A 27,161-nucleotide genomic window follows, 5' to 3' on the forward strand; every position below is an offset into this window, starting at 1 on the left:
AACGACCTCTACAATGCCTGGGAAAGAAATGCAACTTATCTAATCAAACATAAACATGAAAAATGCAATAAATAAGCAAATAAAATTACAGCATTCAACAAATAAATACAATTATTAACATAATTGTTATTGCTGATTGTCATTAGATAGATCGCTGTGATAGATGTGTAGTCCGTCAAAATATTTTGATTATGGATTTAATTTTCATAATGCTCACAGAAAAAAACCCAGTTGTAAATACAATGCATTCATTTGAATAGAAATTCTAAAGTTAATGAATGTTGGAGACAACAAAAGTTGTCTTTTTATCTCAAACAGCTCATACAGAGAGAGAGAGAGAGAGAGAGAGAGAGAGAGAGAGAGAGAGAGAGAGAGAGAGAGAGAGTATAAACCTATGGTAACTTTTAATCTTACCAGGTTGTGCAAAGTATAGAACCATGCCACGTCTGAATATTTGTTTCTATGCCCATCCTTATTTTGATCATAAGGTAGTGAAACTTATTAATTTCAGTCTTTTGTGTTAACCCATTACCCCTAAATATCAACACAAGACTTGCTTTCAACCAAGATTATGCTCTTATTTTAATAAAAGTACAAAGTTTGTCTATAGAGATAGTCTCTTTCTTTCTCTATGTTGCAAACGAAATGCATGTTAATTATTTTCAGCTTCTGTTTACCTTAAACCTAAAATTAAAAATAAATTATATCTTTATTATGTCATTGACGATACAATTAATGCTGTTTTAAACGGTGAATATTCTGAGGAGAAAAAAAACACTCACAGTTTTGAATTAATTTTGTTTTTATAACACGTCAAGTATTCTTAAACTTTTAAAACACCCCGAAGAGCACAAGTTATTCGTGATGTAATGATTGTTTGGCCTTCACAAAGATTTTAAATAAGCTAACATTTAAACGGATTATCATGTCTGATGACTCACCACTCTATATCACCCTATCTAGTACACAGAAAACACCGACCGAATAAATCAAACGATCACAATTGCTCTATTATGAAGCTTCTCTATCCTCATGGTTTTCCCTTCATGTGAATGTAAACAATTTAAGTTATCCTGAACTGTCTCTGGCAATGAATATTGTTTTTAAAAGAAGTTTTTATTCTTGGTTACGAACAGTTTTTCGATTTTTTAATCAAATTGAAAACAAAATATTGTGAAAATTACTTAATATATATATTCAGCTGGTTTGTAAAAATCATAGTCAGCATTTATTGCACCGGTTCTTTAAAGCCCCTTTCACAATTGGCGCACGGCCACTTTACACCACTTTGCGATCAAATTTTTTTGGCTTCGCACGAGCTCTCGCATACGTTGCACGAGCCCTCGCTTACGTTGAACGAGCTCTCGTATTCGTTGCATACGTTTTACTTGTCGCATCAAGTCTCCTCTGCATAGTGGACATGCACACTACTCAGACACGACCGAACGCGATCCAACGTACAAACATTAGTACGAACGTTTTTCAACGTTCTGTGTACTCGCAAGAGTGATACACAATTTATAAATATCGTAAGATAAATCGCTGGTGTTAATGCGTCATTTTTGCGACCATGAGACTGTTGCTCAACGTGTTTTATGTAATCTTGCAACGTTTTACTATCATTGCACGAATTATCATCCTCAATATGCCATGCTTTGCTACTAGTATCTATACTCTATATAAGTATACCTGTTTCAGAACAAAATTTACAATATACATTCACTGCATGATGGTGAGAGAAATACATGTATGAAGATTTATTTCCTCAAGAAAAATCATATTTCCCGATAGCTTCGCCCGAGAGAAATTTGTTTTTTCTTGGAAATAAATCTTGATGTTCCCTGAACATTAATGCAATAAACGTTTTACTAAACCAAGCAATGCATGATTACGCAAAATACGTTAATTTCTAATAATGTTTGACTTGTCAACAGTCGCAACATTAACATCGTGATTGTTTGATTTCTCATGTAACTGTGTCATTTTTCTTTCATAAATCATAGATAGTTAAGTTGGTTCTGAGATAAAAAGTGATTCATAATGATTAAATATTTTTTATTTAATCATATTTGTGTACATCGTATGCTCATATCGGCGTTTTCATTCCTATGACATCACCCTGTCACCTGACTTTCTAGACCGATCAGATATAATAGAATAATCATATTGAGGTATAACAATAAATGCTGCTGCATACTTGTATCTTCTTGGGTGGCATCTTTTCTCGCTTTCAACTATGTCTACTGAATATGGGCGGTGTATATACCCCCGTCTGACTCGCACGATCATTCGTACTATGGAACGCATAATCGCACGTCCAATCACATTGGCGCACATTCAATCGTCCGATCACCTAGTCTCTTGCGCGTTCCTATCGTATTATCTTTCAACAGTTGCTTTCATTGTACAAGAGTCGCATACAGACGCAAGATATATCGCAAGATTCAATGCGTTTAAATCGCAAAACGTTCGCTTACATCGTGCGAAATTCGTAAGAATACTTTTTTCATATGCGAGTATTTCGGCAACAATCAACGATTCATATCTATTTTTTTCGGTCGCACGAATATTTGGTCGCTTCTACTCGTGCGCCAATTGTGAAAGGGGCTTAAAACGATTTAAAATCATCCAAAAGGATCGAGTCAATTAAGCGGTACTCATGCATTCAACGAGTGACATATATATTTCACGGTTACAGACATGGATCGTGCTTGGCGTTTAATGTTACAGTTACTGCAATAGAGAGGGGAAAAACCACCCGTACAAACAATAAATTGAATTGTATTAAAAACTTGTCATTTTGTACCTTACATATTGACAAAGCAATCATACGTGTCTCTCGATTCAACTAAAGAATCAAGAAAGCATATGAATTTTGTTTTAAAAAAAATTGAATTGTGTCAAATTAGTTATATAATGCTTTCTGTTCTTTAACGGCAACGCGTACTTAAATTTATAGCAAAGTAGGCTCTATGTTTAGAATTTAAGTTGCTCAAAATCCAACACTTTTGTAATTCTGCATACTTTTTTAAAATTCAAAGTACAACATTTGCCAGAATTTAAGTTTTTTCAGGATAACAATTTATATATAGATAATAACATATTGTAAAATTGTACAGGACGACATGCATACAATTTTACTTCAGTGAATTTAATTGGTTTTGCCTACAAAATCATAAATAACACGATATTGATTTTAAAGCTTAATCTGATGGTTACTGTGCGGTAACTTAAAACATTACGATAGGAAATAACAAATTTAGCTGACATTTCTTATTAATTCAAAGGATGCAATGAGCAGTTTATTAGAGTAAAGTGTAATATTTTATTCTCCAGTCTACATTTAGTGAAAAGGATTTTATTAATCACATCTCTCAGATCTTTGTCGATTAAAAAGTTAGTTTGATGGATATGTTTTGCTGTAAATTGAGATGTAATATTAAAGAACATGTTTGATTTTGAAGACAAGAGAAGGGAAACAAATGTCATTTAGAGAGATGTTTTATCTTTTGGACATGTTGTATAAATTTATTTAAACTTCTTTGAATTATATATATTTCAGTTTCTTATAATTCTATTATAAAAGGAGTAAACAAACCAGCTTTTTTAAACCCTGGCACGAAAAAGGAGTAAATGTTGTGTAAGAATTTTTGATGATGGTTCTAAACTTTTGGAATTTATAAAAATCAAACATAACCTCACTAACTATTGTATTACGCAATAGTCTTTCGATAGCACTTTTGTAAAATCGTCAATAACTTTACTTTGTTTCTTATTTGGTGTTATGCTTTAAATGATGGTTAAAAATCTGTTTACTGTCGAATAAGATAATCAGAAAAAATGATATGCATAATAAACTATGTTTTTATATTTAAAGACTGCTTAAAAAAGTATGTTAGTGTGAATGTAAACTAAGAGATAAATAATACTCTTTCAGTCATAGTTATATAAAACCAAAGCATTCATTGATCAATTAAATTGAATCATTAAAAAGTATATCAAAGGAAAAAAAACAAAAAAACTATATGCATTGCTAAAAAAAAAATAAAAAAAAAAGAAATAAAAAAAAATAAAAATTAAGTTAGATTTTGTAAGGGTTCTATTATCTTAAAAAAATATATAATAAGCAAAATTACAATATAAAAAACTACGTTGATTTGAACACGTTTTGTACTTCTGTTATCTACAGAAGGTGACTATTTTTAAAATACCCTACCATTACCGCATTTTGGAAATTACCTTTAAATTCTAGATCTAATTTTAGTTGATACGCTTGAAGCGGATCTTTGTCGCATATATTTAGGATGCAATTGCTCCGAAGTTCATTTTAACTCGAGACAGTGCAGTGATAAGTTGTTGATGCAGCATTTAAGAGTATACTTAAAACCAGTTGATATAGTCGGGTCAAAAGACATTCGCTGATTCGCTTTCATAACATTTGTTACGACATACAAAAAAGATATGGAACTTTATAGATTGGTTTTTATTTGTCTAACATTAATTGCATTTTCGAAGGTAAGTTTCGATTTAGAAAATTAATTCTTTTTTGTCGACTTCTTTCATCTAATTGTTATGTTGGTGTTAAAACATAGTTGTTAACTTCATTTTGTAGGTTTTTGTGAATTCTAATAAATGCAACGACTCAGCTGCAACAGCAAAACAAGTGAAATCATGTCCACAAAATCACAAGGAATGGAACAAAGCAGCTGCAATGAAAGGCTGTGAAAGAATGACCTACTCCTGTTCATCATTTGAATACCACTGCGTAATTAATGCGTGGGGAAATGAAACAATTGAAGTATGTGCCCCAAGACTGAATATCGTCGGTAAGAATGGAAGTACATTCAAAATATCAAATCCATGCATTTATTTTTTTTATGTTGCATGATGTAGCTTTAAACCAAACAATTTCTTTATAAGTCATTATTTAACCCCATAAATGTTTTCTGCAGGGAATGCTTGTGCTGAATATAACCAAGGTGGAACGAGAATTCAACGCAACGAAATTGTACCATGCAAAAATTGTCCGCCTTTTTACTTTTCGAATGAAAGTTTCAAATGTAAGATTATTTTTGTTTATGCAAAATCAAGAACTTAATAACTTGTGTTTAATAAGTATAAGTATCTTTATTCTTAATATTAAAAAAATCTCTTAATTAGCAATATGGCGTGAAATACAAGAAATCATATTACTATTCTAATAGATCAAGAATGTTATGAGCACGTCAAAAATGCAAAAACGTCACTTACAACACAACGGACAATCAAATCGATATCAGTGGAATCAACTGAAGAAAAAGTTTACCAATCGACATCAATAACTCCTATGGAGAATTCAGCACGTCCTCTTCAAAGTATTGGTTACCAAAATACACCGAGTCATATGTAAGTAAAATCTATAAATACATGCTTATTATTATAAATGATGTACTCAGGAGACTTTGCAATAAATTTTATTTTTTCAATAAATTCATTTTTAGCTGTGTTGTTATTGATTCAGATATTATTTAATCAACAAAATTTATTTATGTTTTTAGCATCATCATCATCAGTGTGTGTGTGGTCGTCTGTTTAGCAGGCATATTAATTGTTTTTACAGTTAAACAACGATCATGGGCAAATGAACTTTGTTCTCATTTTAAAAGTAAGCATTTGACTTTAGATCTATATACACAATTGTTTTGTGGTAAATACTATTTGATTTTTTGCAATTTTTTTTTTTGGATGTTTTAAAATAAATCTTTTATCTTGTGTTTTGCTTGATAGGAATAGTTTTACAACGTGAAGAGTCAAAAATGACAAAACCAGGTACGTTTATTATTTTTTATTCGTCATTCATTTTAAGAATTATTGGATATTTAGTGGTGAAAAATGGACTTGTCTATATTGTGCATGTAGTATATATATTATGGGGATATTTTTATAAATTTATTTTGTAGTATCTGCTATTGAAACTGTCGAAGAAGGTCACGAAGTACAAAATTGTTTACTGGAAAAGGAAACGCAAATACAGAACGTGATCTATAAACTTAATGAATCTTCAGACAATGCCAATTCCGATACAGTTTCAAGCTGACACATTTTCTATTATATGGAATATTTGAATGTTCTGTTATCTATATATTTATTGTTGTTATTCATGTTTTTATTGACTCTAAATGGCAGCTACTTATTAAATGAATTTAACCTAAAACGAAGTGGCTTTCGGCATAATATATGGATATATCATTTGAAAAAAATTGAAGAAAAATCAATGTTATGATAGAAACGAAAAGGTATAACTTGACATAAAGATTCCATCAGAAGTCTGAATCTTTGTATAGATGGCATGTCTTTAAGGTGACACTTTTCCGAGATCAATAGACCTATTTGAAATTGCCAACATCTTTCAACTTTGTGAGGAAAACAATGTTTTATTACCAACTCTTTTTTAGTCCTTTAGTTCATTAAGATTAAACAATTTATATATGTACAGAAATGAAATTTTGAAACGGAGCATTGCCTAATTGTAAAAGATAAAACACAACGGAGAACGTGCAATGATAATCAGAAACTTTTAAAATGAAAATAATTATGTTGATTTTAAATATTGCAGCTATGTAAAGAATGTACATATCGCAAAAGGGTGTTAGGAAACGGTTTTTTTGTTTAAATAGCTATTGATTATTTGATATGGAATCAAGGCACTTAACACACTTCCTTCCTTTATGAATATAGTTTTTTTAAAAGGAACTGATAACGCATAGACAACTTTTAAAGCCAATCCTTGTCCTTGACCTACATATCAAACACAGGTTGTATTTTCATGTATTAGTCATCTTAAAAGTCCTTCATGGCGTATTTATGTATACAAACCACCGGCTCTAAAAGATATGAAATTTGTTCAAAAATATGAAAAAATACACTATGTTCTAGTCTAATTTGTCTACATACAACAATAAATTACATGTTAAATTACAGGTTTGTGAATAAAGATATAGATAATGATATGAATTTCCATTTTAAAAAATACATTCGTTTAAAAGGATACGTTTATTCATTTAGTCTTGATGAATTAATTTCGGAGAGTGATTCGACAAGATATCATTATATATAATAATGATAAGCTGTTAGCATATACAATACAAACAATGATAGTTACATCGCATACAGGTGTTGTTAGAAAAGTTCGCAGATGAAGTGATGTCCGGCAAAATTACTGTGTATTTTATGAGATGGCGTATGTTTTAATATATGACTACCAATTGAAAATAAGTATGCAAAATTTCATTTGAATTTGAATATTTAAAAAAAAGATACAGTGGTTTTCACATTGCATAAAATAGATTTACAGAACACCATCTAATATTTCCACGACGTCAGGTGACGTTAAACAACTGAAACTTGAACATGTTAGTCTTATTCAAGGCAAACACCTTTCAGTTCCACAAGTCATTTAACCCATTTATAAAATGCAATTTAATACCATTAGTTGTCAAGTTTTTGTATAAAGTCGTTTGAGGCATTTCTGAGATTATTTAGGTAAACGAAATCTCTGCCATGCAGTTTCGACTTTAGGTATGGAAATGAAGGTGCAAGACCCCATTAGAAATAACCTTTTAACAAGGCTTTTATGGGCTATTCTTGAGAAATATTTATCAGTTGTATATCCTGTAATCTATATAATAACAATAGTGAACAAATTGATTCTTATGAACTTGCAAATGCATAGAGCTGTGAAAATGTCTGGGGGTATTATTTGATGTATGTTATATGAGTAATCATAACATTATATGATATATTTACCTGAATTTAATGTAATCCGGGCTGTATGGGGGATTTAGGTGCTGTAAGAGTTCAAAATATCAGTTCTACTATCTTCAAACCTCTGTGATTTCACTGGTAAACCTTTGTCCTATAAAAATGTGATTCAAGATTTCATTTGTTGTCAACGTTTTTTTACTCATTTTTCAAGCGTTGTATGTCCAAATTAGGCGATAAAACGTTTCAAAATGAAATTCGAAAGTTATTGTGATGAGATATGAAAAATCATTAATTTTTATGCGCTGATACAATGCATTTTTCTTATAAGGAAAAATGCATACAAAATATAAAAAATTAAAAGAGCGACATGATCCGTGAAGCATATTTTATCAAAATAATTAAGCTGTATATTTTTATGGTGCGTTGAAATACCCAAACCTTAACATATTTCTTAGGAAATACGCCAGAATTTAATCTGAAAAGTTCCACCTCGATCATGCAAATAGTCCGCTCACATTCAAACTTGTACACAAACGTTTCTAACAACCCTCGTACACTTCGACACACACGTTCCTTATAATTGCAACTAGTGTATTTGTTCGACAAGGTTGTGTAATGTCATCAACGCTCTTCATCATAGCCATCGACTGGGTCATGAGGAACACAACATCAGACATCCCAAGAGGCATCAGATGGGGAACGTTCACACCACTTGAAGACTTGGACTTTGCCGATGATATTGTCCTGTTTTCCCACTCCCATCAGCACATCCAAGACAAAACACATAGACTCCACGAGTATGCTGGAAACATTGGACTGAAGATCAATGCCAAGAAAACTGAAGTATTGACCCTAAATGTGAATAACCCACAAGGAATTAAAATGGACAATCACATCCTTCCATTTACAAACAACTTTACATATTTAGGGAGTATTGTCACAACAGATGGTGGAGCAGACAGGGATATTCAGCAGAGACTAGCCAAAGCCAGAGCAGCATTTAAGAACTTGCAAGCTGTGTGGAAATCCAGCCAGTATACCAACAGGACAAAGCTCAAACTGTACAAAAGCTGCATCATACCAATTCTTTTGTACGGTTCAGAGTGCTGGAGAATGACAGAGAACGACCTTAACAAACTGTCAACTTTCCACACCAAGTCCCTGAGAAGAATCCTAAAAGTATTTTGGCCAAATACCATCTCAAATCAGGACCTTCTCAGCAGATGCTATCAGGATGATATGGCCACCATCATCACCAGGAGACGATGGACCTGGATTGGCCACCCACTCAGAAGGGACCCTGAATCCATCATAAAGACAGCCCTCCTCTGGACACCAGAAGGAAAAAGGAAGAGAGGGAGACCAAAAGTTACCTGGCGGCGAACAGTGGAAGCCGAGATGAAAGAGCATCAGAAAAAGCTGGGGCACTCTCCAGAAGCTAGCCAGTGACAGACAGGGATGGAGAGCCCTCGTTACTGCCCTATACGCCAAAGGCATCACGGGCAGTAAGTAAGTAAGTAAGTGTATTTGTGAATTAAATGCACTGCAATGGAGTAAAAAGTGTACCACTCTTACTACAAATGTTTTACACTAAAATTGAAAGACTTAGATTCAAGTATTGATATGAAGAATATCTATAGCGTACACAAAATGTTTCCTTAGATAAATAAAACAGCTATAAATCAAAGTATAATTCTTACGAAAACGTAACTTTATTTTTTGATGAAATTGAATAGTCTTTGTAGGTAAATATCGTAACAAAAATGCATAGAAACAGCTGATAACACCTAACCATGATATCATTGTTGTCATTGAAATCAAAAGTGTATAGAAGTTATAAACATGATTGCCAAAACACGCCATGTATAATAAGGCTAGATAGAACGCTCTACTGATTTCAATATATCAACCGATGTCGATCTCGGCCATGCATTATAGATTAAATGAAAAAAAATGGAAAACATGGATTACTTAGACGAATTATATTATTTGCAATGTTTGTGTAAGAAACAAGCCCCTGTATTTATCAGATAGTTAATTGTTAAATTTAAAATTAATTTCGATTTGCAAGGTAATAAATGGAGTATATGGAATCTAACTTACATGTAATTCTGCAAAAAGACCTACCCCCCCCCCCCCCAAAAAAAATATCATGTAATAATCAACAGTGAAACAACAAAACATTGCCAAAATGAAAAAAACAACAACAAACAAACAACAACCCTCCTCACCCCCCCCCCCCAAAAAAAACAACAACAAAAAAACTAAACTAAAAACTAAACATACAATAAAAGGAATAATTCTTGCAATGAATTTGATTGTTAGACGTAGATTTCTACATTGATTGCGTCTTGACTAAAGATGGAATTCTCTGTATTTGAATCTATTACCCACCCCCCCCCCTCCCCATGGCTGTTTATCTGTTATCATTTATCATACTAGGAGCACATCATGTTTTATTAATTTATTATGGCTGAAATGAACCAAAGAAAACAAACATATTTTAGTTGTAATAAATCAAAAATTAATTGAAGATATCTTTGTTTTTCCTTTACCTTAATAAAACTGCGATATCAGCATATGCCTCATAGCCTTCAAAGAAAAACATGCTGTTGTTGATTTAAGAAGGCCCCGTTTAATCCAGGCTATTTTGTGCTAAGCTCTGGTCTAAAATATGATTAAGAATCAGGTCCTAACATTTTCAAGTTTAGCTGCCTGACTTACAAATTAATTTCTTCATTTAATGATGGGCACACCAAACGATAACTTGGTAATACTGATATCATAGAATCAATTGACTGTTGGTCCTTTGTTTCAGTAAAACGTATTTTTAGTATTTTTACATGTCCTTGCAAGGTTCATTTACCCTCATAAGGAGTCTCATATTTTAGCTATACTGATAGCAAACTCCACTCCTTAGCTGTTTAGAGATAATTCTACATTTGTTCAGTTCGTAATGGCTATAAAAACGAATTATTGTTTGGTGAAATGCCTAGCTGAGCATTTATTCAAGGTCGTATGACACTCCTGTTTTATGAATTAAATATTTCAGACTATGTGTAATTGCATGTCAAACGAGTTAAAGGGTATGGTGCTTGTCCTTGGGAGTTCTCCTCCTAATGTATACGGGATCATTTAAAGGGGTATTTTGTTCGTCTTTGATCGACAACCTGTAATTTAATTATTGATACACAGGGGCATCGTATCCGCTCTACACTCTATGACATATATATAATAATACACAAGGGAAGAATCGAAAGTAGGACACGAAATGTAAACAATGTCAAAAAACAACTTACTTCACAAAAGTTACGCAAATCCTCGCACACATTGTTGCAAATGTTGTAAAAAAACACGTTCACACTCAAATATTTTTAATAAACTCGGTAAAAAGCGTTTTTATCCCATTAAAACCGCTGTCTGCTGCAGAAACCCAATCTCTTCGCCCAAGAAAAGATAACTCTGTACTTTCTCTCTATATATGTTCAGTAATGATAGTAGATATTTCGGCAGTAAACTGTGTAAAATGTCTGGGGAAATTTTCGTCGTATATGTTACTACCGTAAACATAATAAGTTAACATGCGTTCCGATATATTTGGCATGTACTTTAATTAGCGTAATTTAAAAAACAAATTAATATATTTCCTATCATTTAATCTTTTGTAGAAACGTAAATATACTAGGCTAGTAATTTGATACTGACAATTAAAACAATGCTGAAATTCTTAGGCAACGACAATTAATTTTGAAGGTTTAAATTGGAATAATTGCAAAGACAAAAAATGAATTATGAGTATTTTAATTATTGAATAAAAAAATAATATAATTTTTTTTAATGTGAACACCAACGTAGTTTTCCATTAACATTTAAGAGAAGAAAAAAATATTTAAAATTTCCCCAGACATTTTACAGTTTACCGCCGAAATTTCTACTATCATTACTGAACATATAGAGAGAGACAGTACAGAGTTATCTTTTCTTGGGCGAAGAGATTGGGTTTCTGCAGCAGACAGCGGTTTTAATGGGATAAAAACGCTTTTTACCGAGTTTATTAAAAATATTTGAGTGTGAACGTGTTTTTTTACAACATTTGCAACAATGTGTGCGAGGATTTGCGTAACTTTTGTGAAGTAAGTTGTTTTTTGACATTGTTTACATTTCGTGTCCTACTTTCGATTCTTCCCTTGTGTATTATTATATATATATGTCATAGAGTGTAGAGCGGATACGATGCCCCTGTGATTGATATAATTTAAAAAAAGACTGCTTTCACGGGATTGCTGGTAGAAAAGCCTGATGATTAAGCAAACAATACATTTTCATAACAAAAGGGAATACAATGTATGCGTAGGATGTAATTTTAGCTGCACTTTACTTATATAGATAACTATATATACAATAAGAATTTCTACATAGTAGTTTCTGTAAGCAACTTGCAATGATTAACTCGGTGAACAACGTAAACATATAAATAAATCCCTAAAAACAATAATTTAAATTATCGACACACATTACATTGCAAATGTATAATGCATATATGTAACCGAATACAGCTGAAGTTCCTTCCACAAATAAAACAAAGTCTCACACAGTGGGCATAACACAATAGTGATGTTGACAGGTTTGTCGACATCCTTCATTACCAGTTATCCTCAGAACACTGTTGTGCATACAATGGATCAAGCGAAAAGTGAAATCAGATGTCGTGAAACTGAATCTTGATCATATACTGATAAACGTTGCTTCTTTTTAGAGTAAGGAAACTTTTTCTTTTTATTTATGAAAAAATCAGCAGTCAATAAGGCACATTTATTAATGAACTGTAAGAAAATACCTGCCGAATACAGAATTATTTAATTGATATATCCTTGATTTTCAAATGACACGGAATAATGTACCAAATTACATCTTGACATGCGAAATTATTTTAAAAAAAAACCCCTTAGATTACTATTGGTTTATTTAGCGAACAATAATTGCGTAAAAGATAATGCAAATGAAATTGATAAAAGAATTTTCCAAATTAAAAAAAGAACCTGCTTCCAATATTTTTTTCATTTCGTATTCAAAAACATGTAATAGATTTGCAGAAAATGGAAATGTAAAGAGATCACTCCCTATCTTAATCTTTGCCCCCTTCCCCCCCCCCCCTCTCAAAAAAAAAAACCAAAAAAAAAACCCACAAATACAAAAAAAAAAAAAAAAATTAGAAGAAAAATAAGTAAAATTTAAAAAAGGAAGTGACGGATGGGCAAATCTCAGTGTACCTAATGCTATAAACTAATAGCTATAACCCAGTTACTATGCACAGTAGCTGACTCATGTTGATTTACATGTACACTTGAAGAGGTTTTATATCAGATTTAAGAATACACAGCTCTGTGTCATATACAAATGAAAACAAATATCAAGGTTTGCTAATATTTCTGCAATGCAACTCTGCTTGTGCACATCTCTAGAAAAGTAAAAATTTATTCAAAAACTAAAAATTGTTCTACATCTCACATTTTAACTTTTTTTTGTCAACAACAGAGGAAAATGTATGTCATGTTTTGTTTTTAAATCAACATGTTAACACATAACACTTGGTAAACAACAAAGTTAGGTTCATAATCACGGGCTTTCAATATATATTGCATATATTAGTAAATGCATATAATATTTCAAAGGATAGGAAGCAACGGTTGGAAAGACACTTACAAAAAATACAAAATATACTCAGCATTGTTGTAAAATTTCTTTCGGGTAAATCAAACAGATTTAATGCATCCGTTTTTTACAAGTAATTTGAATCTGTAAACGAAACATACACTCAACAAAACTTCTAAGTGTTCAGACAGTATAATGTATTTTCTATATGAAATAAAGACATTCATTGTTTTGTCGTTGGGTTGAATGATGTCCACTTAATCCTCAAATATTTAAGAACGATGTCCTTTAACCTTTTGTTGCGAACCAATACCTTGATCTTTTCTCTATATCAAAAGCATTTCCGGTTTGGTTGAATTGCGCCTAGAGCTTTTTGATTGTTTTAAGTTGCCGATGGAAATGACGTTGCACTTATGGAAGAGAAAAGTGATATCAATAAGCGTTTCTTTGGATAGTTAAATATTTAAATAAGGTCGACTACAAATTAAAGAACAAATTTAAAGTGAGAACATGGTGTCATAAAAACAATGCAGACACCAATAATACACCGGTCTTAATGATTGCCCTGGTCATGTCAAGTGTCTTTCTTTTTTAAACTATCAGCGAAGACTAATATCAATTACCAAAAAAAAATGTCGATCATAATTAGCACGGGCAGAATAATACCAAGGCAATCTTTTGACCCTTCGTCACGGGTAATTGGATTCAATTGAAGTTGTCTTTTTTTATCAGTGCTATTAATGAAAAGACATCAGCTACGAAATGTTTAAAAGTTCACATGATCATATTTTGTAATTTTTAAATTATTCTATTCATCAGGCTGAACACATAGAAGTTTTGTTAAGTGTATGTCTAATAGGAAACGTATTGCATGCAGTGCTATCAAAAATACATGTATACGAAGGCCAATCAAAGAAAACAAACAGTTTTACCATTGAACATTAACTTAAAGTCATATTTATACTTAATTTTGTAGACATAATTTGCCAATAGTTTCCAAAAATTGAGTAAAATAAATAAATATATATAATCCTTTATTTCTATGAAGTATCTAAAATTTAACCCTGCGAAAATGAGATCACGGCACACAGTCATAACTTGTGTTATGTGAACAGTAAACCATACATGTATAATGTCGAAGGTAATACCTCAGTCTACAAATTGAACTTAAAACGGAATATTATTAAAACCTCAAATAAAGTATTGTCTATGTTATGTACCAAATATCGACGAGAGATATCATATTTCGTTGAAAAGAAATCATTAACTTAAGACAGATAGTCTTCTTCAGAATTGACTTACACTGTGAACGTCACCGGCGTCACGGCGCAACAAGAGATACAAACAGTGTAGTTTTAACTCGGGAAACAATCTATGCAGTCTGTAAAAATGATCAATAGTGCAAATCATGTCAAAAACTGATTGCACATATATGTAAAACTGTATTACATTTTCAGGGCGTCATGGAAACTGTATTTTAGACATTATCCAGCTCAAAGAAACACGATAACTGTAAATGTTTGGTAAAAAGAAAAAATAATGTCTGTCTTGCAAGGTTTTCATACTGTAAACGTAGAGACATGCGATAAAAAATGATACTCCTAATTAACTAATGATTCTCTAACAAATGTGAACAAATAAGATGTCAAATAATATAGTGTCGTTTTTAAATGTAAGGAAAAAAGCACAGCAGACTCAACGTGATATAAAGTCTGGGTATTTCTTATAGCTGTACGTGCGTCATCTTGACGTCATGTTTTGAACCTGAGCTTATGAAACATGTATATCTTTAAACTTTTCTTTGTCCTTGACTTTGAAGAGGATATCACATTTTTGTTTTATCTCTACTAGTCATCCTACAAAAAGTAGTTCAAATAGTTTAAATCCATAACGTCTACATGTTAACCGACCACTGTTGCAGTAGATACCAAATATCATCAAACATACTTTATTTATCATCTTATTTGCATGTGTTCATTACAATACGTGTGTTACTGATCGGGCCTGTAATTATGTTGTTTCAATATTTAAGAACACACTTCTTTAATATTTCGAGACTTCAGATTAAGACTAAAAGGATTGATATTTTATTTTATCCTGAAATAACCAAATATGCATTGACCAAATAAACTCAATAAACCAAAGTTATATTGGGTCAATGTCCCAATATAGCCTCGTGCGGTTTTCACTCGTTAAGATACATGGTGACATCCATGTTTTTTTTATCTGTTTACTCAATTGTGTCAATGGTTTTAAGTGCAGACTTACCGCATACTTTGTCTAACAAAGCTTGTTTGAGGCGTAGAATGTACGGTTGTAATATCATACTGCAGGATACATAACATACATGAAAACTATCTTGAACTATAAACGATATTTGGGCGCGGGTCGAAAACGTAACAAGGGTTCAGCAAGAATCGCCTTCTGTCACGTTTGCTTTTGTTTAGAATAACCAAAACAATCGTTCAATTATATATGCGTGTGAAAGCAAAACAGGACAGTCAAAAAGCCACATCTTATTAATGAAACGCGAGAAAATTGTTGCCGAGGTCACAAGTACTTTATTCTTTCTGATATTAAAACGACATGTAAATATGTACAAAATGGCATATTGCATGCATAAACATTTTAGAAAAAAACAAACCTAAAACGAATATTCATATTTGTATATTTTTCAAACGGCACATACATGTGTGAAAAAAAAACCCAATTCAAATTGATATAAAATTATTAAAATAAAAAAAAAACCAATTCTTCGATTTCTTTCATTTGGTTTTTCCCCTCCTATTTTTTTTCATGAATAGTAATTTTTTTTTAACATTCAAAACCATGTTCATGTTTTGTAGACAATAGAAATGTCATAAAATGATAAAAAAAAATAGGTATAGTGGTGGATTTACATATCAGTTTCCATATTTTTGAATACGATACGCTTTGTTCCAGTTCTCATACACAGGTAGCTGACTCATTGGAATTTACCTGTACACTTAAATTGGCTATTCATATCTGATTTACAATATCTGTGTCGAATACATATGAACAAAAAGAGATAATACGACTTGATCATATCTTTGCAATGCAGGTCTGGACTAAGACTCTCTAGAAAAGTAAACATTATTTCAAAAGATATTGTGAGAACACTTCTACCTGTCACTGTCTTACTTATTGTGTTCAAATAATCAGAAGTACATATCAAAAGTTTTATTCTGATATCACCAACAAAGGCATGCCATGGTATGCTTTTGAAATCACCTTATAGTCATATAACACTTGGTTAACAATATATTTTAGTTAAAAGTCGCAGACTTTCGTATAAAATATATTTAGAAAAAATGGGTACTTATTTGGAAATATTGAACACTACGTATACACTTAAAGTCATTTTCTATTGAAAGCATTAATAATCTTTTTTTTTTAAATCGAGAGAAATGGCCAGAAAGGCATGTCTTTTCAACAAATACATAATATACTCAATATTATTGTAAATTTTTATTCCAGTGAAGAAAACTTATTTGATGCATTTGTTTGATACAATTTGAATCTGTTAATAAAATATAAATAGATAACAGGAAACGGATTGCATGACAAGATATCAATAATACGTGTTTAAGTTACAAATGAATAATCTTGACATGGAATTGCTTACAAAAACAAATTACGTCATGTAATTTTTCAGTGTTTTTTTTTTTTATTTGTTATCACCTTTTGTCTTTTGTGGTTTTTTCTACATAAAACATGCGGACAGTGCAAACACTTGCAAACACATCACAGATTCATAACGTTAAACATTACCTTGTTAATTAGACAGCAACAGCTTCGTAAATATCTTATGTTCAAGGAATATGGTTCTTGCGATCCAGACACATTTGCATGTACAGTTTCAAAAAAATTCAAATCATTTTTAATCAAAGTACCCATATGAATTTCTTTCGAAGAAAATATATCTCTTACTTAAAAGAGTTTATTCCATACTTGCTTTATTGGGAAGCAGCAACATGTAAACAACTGTTTTGTATATATTATGATTAGATAAGATTTCATCGTCATATCACGCATCCGTTATATCATAAGGTGGATTTATGGATTTATTTATGTTACAAAACAAACTAATAGTACCATCCAAAGCACAAGTGATACGATTTAAGTTGTATGATTACTATTAATACAATCTATCAGAAGCATTTTTAAGTAAAAACTGAAAGTTATACTTCTTTATTTCGATTTTTTGTGTTGCATACCCCTCGCACTCATAATATCACTCGCTGTGCCTTGCCTGATTCAATATCGCCGTTCTAAAGTCTACTGAAGTATATGTATCACTTATTTACATTATTTATTATCATCACAAATTATATAGAATACAATAACAGATCTTGATGTACGGTTTTTAAAAGGTAATAAAAAAGTGATAAACCGTATGTCGAAATGGATATTAATATTTTTGTTCATAATTTCAACACAATTACAATGTCATTTCAATCCAAAACAGCGAAGATAAAAGTTACTGAAGCTTCTCTATAGTCCAGTATTTACCTACATGTGATACAAAAAAAAATAATGATGGATAGATTACTTTTCGTTTGCTTAATATTTTCTGCATTTTCCATGGTAAGTTTTGATTTGAAACTTATAAATTTACTTCTACTGCATGTGCACTATAATTAATTGGGCATTTAAAAAAAAATAAAGAATAAACCTACTTTATTTTATTGCCTTAGTAATTTTGAAATATTTTGAATAATTAATATTTTGAAGACAGAGTGTAAGTTATCCATGTACATCATTTACAGGTTTTCGTAAATTCTACTGAATGCAAAGACTCAGCAATAACTGTTAGAAAAGTAGAATCATGCCCTCATAATGTCAAGGAGTGGAAAGAAGCAGCTGCTTGGAAAGACTGTGAAAAAATGACGTGTTCCACGTTTAAATACCACTGTGAGATCAATGCATGGGGAAATGAAACAATAGAAGTCTGTGCTCCACGTTTGTTGAAATGAACAACAGATACAATGCAAATGTGTGATATCTAAAATTTGTCATTATATTCGTCTTCCTTTTGTAGAACCCGAGAAGTTCAATGTTGAAGAAGGGCGTGAAGTGGAAAATCATTTACTAGAAATCAATGCGATCACACAAGACGTGTTTCATGAACTTAATAAATCTTCAGACAATACTAACTTAAATGCAACATTAAGCTAACAAAATGCATCAAGTGTATAATATGTTATATATTTATCTAATATGGTTGATATTTTTATTCTTTCTAAATGGCAGCTATACTTGGTTTATTGTTATATGAAATAAAACTAAAAGATATACATTTTCATCACTGTTTAATTTAAATAGATTTAATATCATGAATATGCAGCAAAGATAATTTATTTGATTTCAACAAAGGACAATAAGATATATTTCATTTATCAGCAGTATAAATTTCTGTATATAATCCGCTCTGTCCTAACGTTTACACTTTTCCTATGTTCTTAATGACCCGTTTAGAATTACTTTAAGTTTAAAATACTATGTTCAGATAATTTGTTTCTTCATTATCTTCTTTTTGTTTTTTAGTTAATCAAGATAAAAATGTCTATAATTATGCAGCAATGTATTAATGATCATATTTTTTGTTTAAAAATTTTAGAACTCTTCCGTTTGCGGAGGCGGTTTGGTTTTAAAAAATCCCATTGCATATTATTACATACCATATCATTAAATTTTTCATGTCAATTTCTCATAGCATAAAAATCTTGTAGCATTGCATAACAATTTCATACCATATCATTAAAATTACAAACCATAGCATAAATTGCTAAAGAATTGCATGAACTTACTTTAAGTGATCTAGTTACATGTTTATCATGACTTGTTTTTTAAACGTTCAAGGTGAATGTAGATTTTTCTTCACTTGTACTACTTCTTTTACATACATTTAAGAATTGTGAACAATTCTCTTGTCTATTCGTGTACTACGCAACATATCATGATGATCGTTTAAAAACGTTATTTCTTTTATAAGCAGCTATTTTTAGGTAGCTTATTACATCTAATTATGACTCATCTAATTTCAAATTTAATAACAACTTAAATGTTAATCATTTCCCTGACTTAAATCCAATGTTGCAATTGTTTTCTATTTGCTCAAAATTATTCAGTTACCAAATGACATTAATCTATTAGTGTGATTACAATTGTATCTATCCAATATAAGGGCTGCATAAATCGCCCATGGTATCTTGTTTACATAAAAATATAAATGAATTCAAAAAAGGAAATACCCATACTAGTCCAATGAGGTGTATTTAAAAATCTTAACGCGAGCAACCAACAAAGAACCTGAAACTTTCAGAATAGGATATTTATTTATGTCATAATAACTCGGTCGAATTTACTCTTTGGATATACATCGATGGTTTTAGGACATTAATTTTCTGTATACCGTGAATAAAATGGTATTGCGACGACACTAATTTTCGAGAGTAAGATTTATCTATACCCGTTTTAATTTTGCAACCATGCGAAAAAGGGTGGTTTGCAGGGAAAATATATTTCCAAGGACGAGACTCTCGTAAATATTCTCCCCTTTTCTCCCCTGCGAATACAAGTTAGTTGTAACAGTTACTGGTTATAACACAAATTAACCTGATCAGTTTACACTGTGAGTTTATGATTGGGCAGGGGTTAGGGTAACCACTGTTTTGGCCGAACAATTTTAAAGTCATATTTTTTGTTATTTTGGATGAATGTAAAAATTAAAAAATAACTAAACAAACAAACAAACGAAATAAAATAAGATCAAAACACAAACCCCAGGTTATATAAGAATATTGACGATTCGACAGAAAATTGTTTGTCTATATTAGTTACGTGTTTTAAATTTGGTGCACAAACGTTGTTTTATACTATTTTTTCATGTAACCTTAAAATAACTTTCGTTTGATAACCTAACGTCCCTATCAAATTTGATAAAATTAAGTTTTAAAAATCAATGTAAAACAAACATATTCAATCTATTTCAAAGTTTGTTTCCTAACTGAATTTTTGTACTAGTTATTATTTGAACAGATTGTTAAGGTCGACTTTTAGAAATAACTTATTTTTCCGATTAAGTTTTATACACATGCTAAAGACTCTTTCGTGAGTTTTATATAAAAAACAAAATAACTATTACATAATGCATTTTTTCTGGATCATCGCATTTTTCAAAGATTAAGATTTCTATTTTTGAAACTGCTTCATAAAAATTTCCAGATCTAAAAACAATGGTTTATGGATTACAGTATTTGGCATCATTCTGAAAAAATGCCATTTATTAAAAGAATTTGTCGCCTTTATTGATGCAAAGCCAAACTCTATCTTACTCATTGTTTAAAAAAAATGCCATCATGATAGAAGTCAAACGTCATACTCTTATCGCTTAGGAATTAATTTGAACATATTTTAAAAACAGTTTTGTCTTTGGTACTATTAAAATATTGTAGACTTTTAAAACCCCAAATAAATGAACAAATACGGCAGAAATTTTAACTGTTCTGATATAGGATACAAAGTCGCGCTAATTAATTAACATAACATATTTATTCTTTGTTCATTTGTTACCAGCCTATAGTTTAGGAGAGCTCTTAATACTTTATAACTTTATTTCTTTAATTTGTTTCAAAACATTTAAAACAAACTTATAAACAAGAAGGGACAGAGAATCAGATGGAAAACATATGAACAGCGAGTCAGCATGACTGACATCAAGGGAATTTCCTGTCGAAATTACGCACTATAGAACATTTCTTTTCTGCAAATTTGAATTGACTGTGAATCATGACTTTTTTATAATGCTTATCAATGTTTTATTATTACTGTTTGTTTAAGATCGGTTTAAAACATATGTTTTATAATTCTTTTTAATCTATTGCATAAAATTTAATCTCATATCACTTTCTGGCGAGTGATGATGTTGTTTAAAAATATTTTTTAAAAGTATTTTAGGAAATTTGATCTGTATTTAGTTATATATTTCTAATTGTATTATGACAATGCTCTCCTTATTTTTCACTTGTAATGAAAGAGTTATTTTTTTTAAATTTCATCCAGATTTATTAAAACATGCATTACAAAATTATGTTTTTTTCCTTTGTTTTATTAATATCGATCTGCTTAAATCCTCAAATATTAGTTTTAAATGTAAACTTAGGTACAATTAATGCATACTTGTATGACATTTTGTTCATTAAAAGCATCAACAGACGCAGTCCATGTTTATTAAGTCCATACAACACTTGCATAAAAAATCTCACGATTTAAAAAAAAAAAATACCCGCTTCATATTATTTATAGGGGATTTTTAATGTAAAACCCAACAGAATCAACAAATATGTCAACAAAATTTTGAGGAAATCAACTATTGAATAAGTTCCTCATAAAGGTTATGAATGTGCGTTTTAGAATGTAATTAAAAACCATTACAGGTGAATTTAAAAGTAGTAATTCAGTGTCCATTTAATTGCTGTGAACGTTAATTACATGTTGACTACTGTTAACCTCACATTGTTGTCAGTTGTCTGTCTCTATACTTATCTGCTGTCTATCATATTTTTTTATTCATACACGTGTAAACAGAGGAATAAAAATAATGCACGTCAGTTAACCACGATTAACTTTTGTACAATTTAACTTAATATATAACCCGAGAATCAAAGTCAACCCTTCATATTGGTCATATGAACTTTAGTATATCGATATAAGGATGCACGATTTATTTGCATACAATTCAAATTTAAACGAAAGCACATAGGAAAAGGCTATTGACGATAAAAAAACCAATAATGGTACTGTATTATAAATTTATGTACATGTACAGAATTCTATTTTTCGGGTGATTCAATGCAGCAAATTATGATGCTCATTGTCAAAATGTCCAGAAGTGTAAACGTCGAGTAATGCTTTTAGTGGCAGGTACCTGGGTTGTTTCTTCTTTATGATAAATGACCTCTCTATGATGTTATGCATTGGTTGAAGACGAAAGTGATCAAATGAATTAAAAACTATAAAACCTGAATTTTTTTTTCTACGGATGGTATTTTTTTAAATGCGGCGATTTTAAATATAAATCAATCCAATAACGAAAACTGCTTTTATTGAATTGGCAAAACCTGAATGTTATGAATACGTCAAGAAATAAAAAAAAAGAAGTAAAGCTCAAAATGAGTCTTCACACATCGAATCTATGATACGGTAAGTTTACATATTGTCGTAAAGGCACTATCTATCAAAACACGTTACATTCCGGACGAATTTTAAGTACCATTTGTTTGTCCTGTAAAACAGCAGTTATTGGTTTGAGTATCCCTATGGTGGTTTTATTTGCCCTACTTATCTTTCTTCTGTTTTGACGCATTGTTCCAGCACGAACCTCATTTGGTCGACCAACACTTGATGCATGCTCTTCACTATAACGTAAGTACCATTGTACGTCTTCTTAGATACATAGCAAATCATTTAAGCACTTGATTTGAGCATGAACAACCCCCATGGTGGTCTTAAAGTCGTCGAATACCTCTCTGTAATATAAATCTCTACTTGTTTTCTGTATTTTTCCCAGGTATGTTTCTGCCATACTGTACTTCTACGAATTACGATAGCCTTAGCACAGCAAAGGAATATTTAAAATCCGTTTTTATATAAATTGTAAAAATGTCTACAGACACGAAGAATATTTTTTTATAAGTAATATTTCATTGTATCTTTAGTTTTCATTTATTCACTGAGGTTTATATTTTGTTTGGTTTTCAACATGATAACATGTTCTTGAACATAACTTTTCAGCTGGTTCGTTAGGCGATGATAGAGGCAGGCCATATCCTGAAGGAATAGCACAATCAGCGTAAATATACGATATTACCACCGCTGATAGTCATGAAGATCGGCTTTTAATAAAAAAGTGATGTACGAGGGTTGTTCGGAAATTATTGAGACATTTTCTCGTATTCTTTTAGTAAAAAAGATAAACTCTTGAAATTTCACCAAAACGTAGATCAGGATAGAGATTACCAATGTGAAAAGTTTCTTGTCCATGGCGTGAATAGATCATTCCTTCTAAGCTGACCAACGTGCCTTCGTCCAGTGACCCGGCGCAACCGTAAACTTTTCTCAACGTCATTTTAACGCTTCTTATTGCTCCTTTGTTTTAAACACGTTACAAACTAACGGAAATAAAAATTATTCTTTATTTCTCATCTTTTGTTTTCATTTCAAGATGTTATCATTTACATTTTCGCTCATTCTTGTTTTTTTAGGGAAAAAAATAGTTATTTTTACCCGAAAGTCTAATTACTGTGAATGTCTACAGCAGTCATTTTTTATATATTTTAGAACTGTTGACAACAGTTAGTATGTCAAAAATACTTGATAATTTTTAGCATTTGCGTGGCTTTAAATGGTCTTCCTCTGAGATTTCCACAAGTTGGACGGTTTTTAATGCGCCGCCTTGACGTCAAAATTCAATGTAAAGTCGTTGTCAGATTTCTATTCTTTGGTAAATATATGTGTACCATATCGGTATTTCAACTCGAACATCAGTGAAACTTAATCAAAAGTTAGTCGCAAAGAATAGCAAAATGAACATATTTAATTTGATTTCTTTTATCATAAACTGTAATTCTACGGATACTATAAAGTAGATGTTTAGGTTGTTAAATCTCTGAGTTCATGGCTGCGCCGGATACCCCGACCACCGACTTGTTTACCTACCGTCGTAAACAAAATATTAAATATTCTTTTAATATTACTTTGTTTTATTATTTGTTGGCGTTCCTTCAGCAACTATGCCTATTTTCACCAAAATTCGTCGATTAGAAAAGAAAATATTGGAGTTGTCTCAATAATTTTCGAACAACCCTCGTATTTTCCAAATAACAAGAGCAGCACATTTCTCGAAATCCATAAACCGTCTTAAGGTTATTCATTTGTAAAAAAATATATTTGAATTGAAATTGACGATAATTGAATTAAGCTTCATTAAACTGTTATAATTCATCAAGTTTATTATGCACTCAGTCAATAAATCAAGTTTATGATATTCAAACAATCTTGTAAATATATTATGCTCCCCCATATGTTTATTCATTTGTTTCGTATTGTATGATCTCGACTTGTATGCGTTGTCAGTTAACTATAGCTTATGAATATGTTGGGACCTATATATATTTCTTAATATAGTTAAATATTTTGACAAAAGAGCATGATGTAGTAAATTACATTTAGAGTGTTTTAAGGTGCAAGGTCCATTATGGCGTAAAAATTGATTTAGTATATCGTTTTCCCGTACTTTTTGAACATAAGAGAATTATACAAAAAATAAAACATTTTCTTGACATTCCATTGGAAAGTCTTTGAAAGTAAAACAAATACCTATTTTTAATTAAACATAATTTGAAAGCAGATGTCCAGAGATATGCTGTAATTTTAGAGACTGCAGGTACTCTGGTTAAATTTGAATTCGTCAAAAGCGGAAGAAACTTTGAAATTTGAAGCATATTTCACTGAAAAAACAGTTTAAAACTATATACTTACTGTGTTTACCGTAAAATTAAGTCTGGATTGAAATATTTCAAACATCAGTAATCTGTTGGCCTCTTTCCATTATACTAGATAGATTTCGATCGTTTTAACATTTTTTTTTATTATAATCAGATTATTTCAATAGTGTATATGTACCTGAATAATGAAAAGCTAGTGTGAAGCATGTAGAAAAAAATGTGAAATGTGCGAATTATTCAGAATCTTTCTTTTCTAAGTGTTAAAAGATGTGCATGTTTATTGTAACTTTTGTTATGTGTTTTCACTGATAAAATTATTTACATTTATGTGTAAGTTATGTATTATTGAAATTAAAATACATGTTTGTTTCGTTGTGTAAGTAATTTGTTTGTGATAATGCGAATACGACGTTTATTGCCATTTTTATCACTAACATTTTTTGAACTAACATCTACGCCATAACATACCATACTTTCTGTCCATTAATATTATCATTTTCAATGTCTTCAATACGTTAAATTAAGTCATCAAACAAGATACACAGTCGAATGTTTACGATAATTGGTTGCTAAAACGGGATAAAAGTCACAAGAACATAATGATACGTTATAATTACGACATTATAAGTTTGAAAAACATAATGAGTGGTTATGACACGACATTCATGTATTATGCATACATGTGTTATCTTGTAGCTACATAAGACAATGTTTCCCTTACAAACGACGTAACGCAACGACATAGCGACTACTTGAAGGATCTTTTGACATGTTTTCTGGTATTTATAAAATGTATCTTTTATATTACAAAGATAGTGTACAAAACTTACATGTATTTAATGTTCTTTGTCCTACTTATATTTGCAATAATGATCTTCTAGTTGATTTTTTTACTCCAATGAATGGTTTATATTCTCGTAATAAGGACTACAGTCAATTCAAGCATAACTTTTACAATATTCACCACAGGAGAGCATTTAAATCTCATACCATAGCAATATAATCTCATATTACAGCAATGAAAGCTAATCCCATATCACATAATCTCGTAGCATATATTCACGTTCTCATAAGTCATAGCATACAATAGTATAGCTTACAACATTAATTCAACTTGATTTTTTAATTTTTTTTTTCAGAGAACAAACGTTTACAATGGAGATCATTTTTTTTTTACTTTGAAATTGTTGGAATTCTATTTTTTGCAGAGGCCGTTTTATTTAAATCTCATAACACAGTATTTCTATTTCATACAGAATAGCATATAATTCTCATAACACTCAATAAATATCTCATAGCATATCATTAAAATTGCAATTAAAAGCACAGCATAAAATTCCTAAAGATATGCATGAAATGAATAAGTGATCTAATTACATGTGTATCATGCCTTATTTTGTTATACGTCCAAGTTGGATGTCGATTTTTACTTGTAAAACCCGTTATTGTATATACAATTAGTATGTTCGAACAACTGGCTCCTTCGTTCGTGTTCTGTTTAACATATATGTATCAAAATTACGACGTATCTTTTTAGAGTGTTATTTTTCGTATGTACAACTATATTTACGTATACGTCTATAAGTTCTGCGCGCGTGTATTCCTAACAATCGTATTTATTGAAAATAATGGCTGCATGATTCACCCTTCATATCATTTTAACAAACAAAATTTTAAAAAAAATTCCCAAAAGGGAAAACCCGTAGTATTCCAATTATCTGTGTTTAAGAAAGAATTCTTTTTTATGCACTCTACGCAAGCAACCAACAAAACATATAAAAAAACTTTCAGCATAAAATATTGATTTATGTCCTAATAACTTGGTCGATTTAACTCTTTAAATTTTCGCAAGTAAGCCTTATCAAGACCCCATTGTTTATAGAACCGACTAGGGCTGGTTCAAGTGAGATATATTAGCGATGACGAGGATCTCCGAAATTTCGCGATATTTTCTCGCCGGCGAATAATGGTTCTTGCAGAAATCAATTGGTCAGCTTACACAGTGTGTTTATGGTTAATCGTGGGCTAGTCCCTTTGAAGCCCAACAGCGTTAAACCAAAGAATTTTCAATACATCAATCTGACTTTATCTTAGATATGTTGATTGATATTATGAATATATCTAATATTACACCCCCCCCCCAAAAAAAAAAAAAAAAAAAAAAAATAAAGCCAAAAAAAAAAAAACAACAACAAAAAACAACAACAACAAAACAAACAAACAAAACACAAAATTCAT

At 30.9% G+C, this 27,161-nt stretch overlaps 1 protein-coding gene across 1 annotated transcript; it reads left to right on the forward strand.

Moving 5' to 3' along the window:
- The first annotated feature begins 4,385 nt into the window (after positions 1-4,385).
- Positions 4,386-6,199, forward strand: LOC128183394 (uncharacterized). Its single transcript, XM_052852380.1, has 7 exons — positions 4,386-4,515; positions 4,613-4,826; positions 4,953-5,060; positions 5,205-5,385; positions 5,538-5,644; positions 5,767-5,808; positions 5,940-6,199. The coding sequence occupies exons 1-7, from the start codon at positions 4,462-4,464 to the stop codon at positions 6,074-6,076; spliced, it is 843 nt and encodes a 280-aa protein (XP_052708340.1). The 5' UTR covers positions 4,386-4,461; the 3' UTR covers positions 6,077-6,199.
- Positions 6,200-27,161: the final 20,962 nt, after the last annotated feature.

This window comes from Crassostrea angulata, chromosome 5 (assembly GCF_025612915.1).
Source record: "Crassostrea angulata isolate pt1a10 chromosome 5, ASM2561291v2, whole genome shotgun sequence".
In the NCBI taxonomy this organism is placed as follows: Eukaryota; Metazoa; Mollusca; class Bivalvia; order Ostreida; family Ostreidae; genus Magallana; species Magallana angulata.

Coding starts and splice junctions, on each gene's coding strand:
- LOC128183394 (XM_052852380.1), top strand. CDS start 4,462: ATGGAACTTTATAGATTGGTTTTTATTTGTCTAACATTAATTGCATTT. Junction 5,061..5,204: donor TTCGAATGAAAGTTTCAAAT/GTAAGATTATTT, acceptor CTATTCTAATAG/ATCAAGAATGTTATGAGCAC. Junction 5,386..5,537: donor CAAAATACACCGAGTCATAT/GTAAGTAAAATC, acceptor TTATGTTTTTAG/CATCATCATCATCAGTGTGT.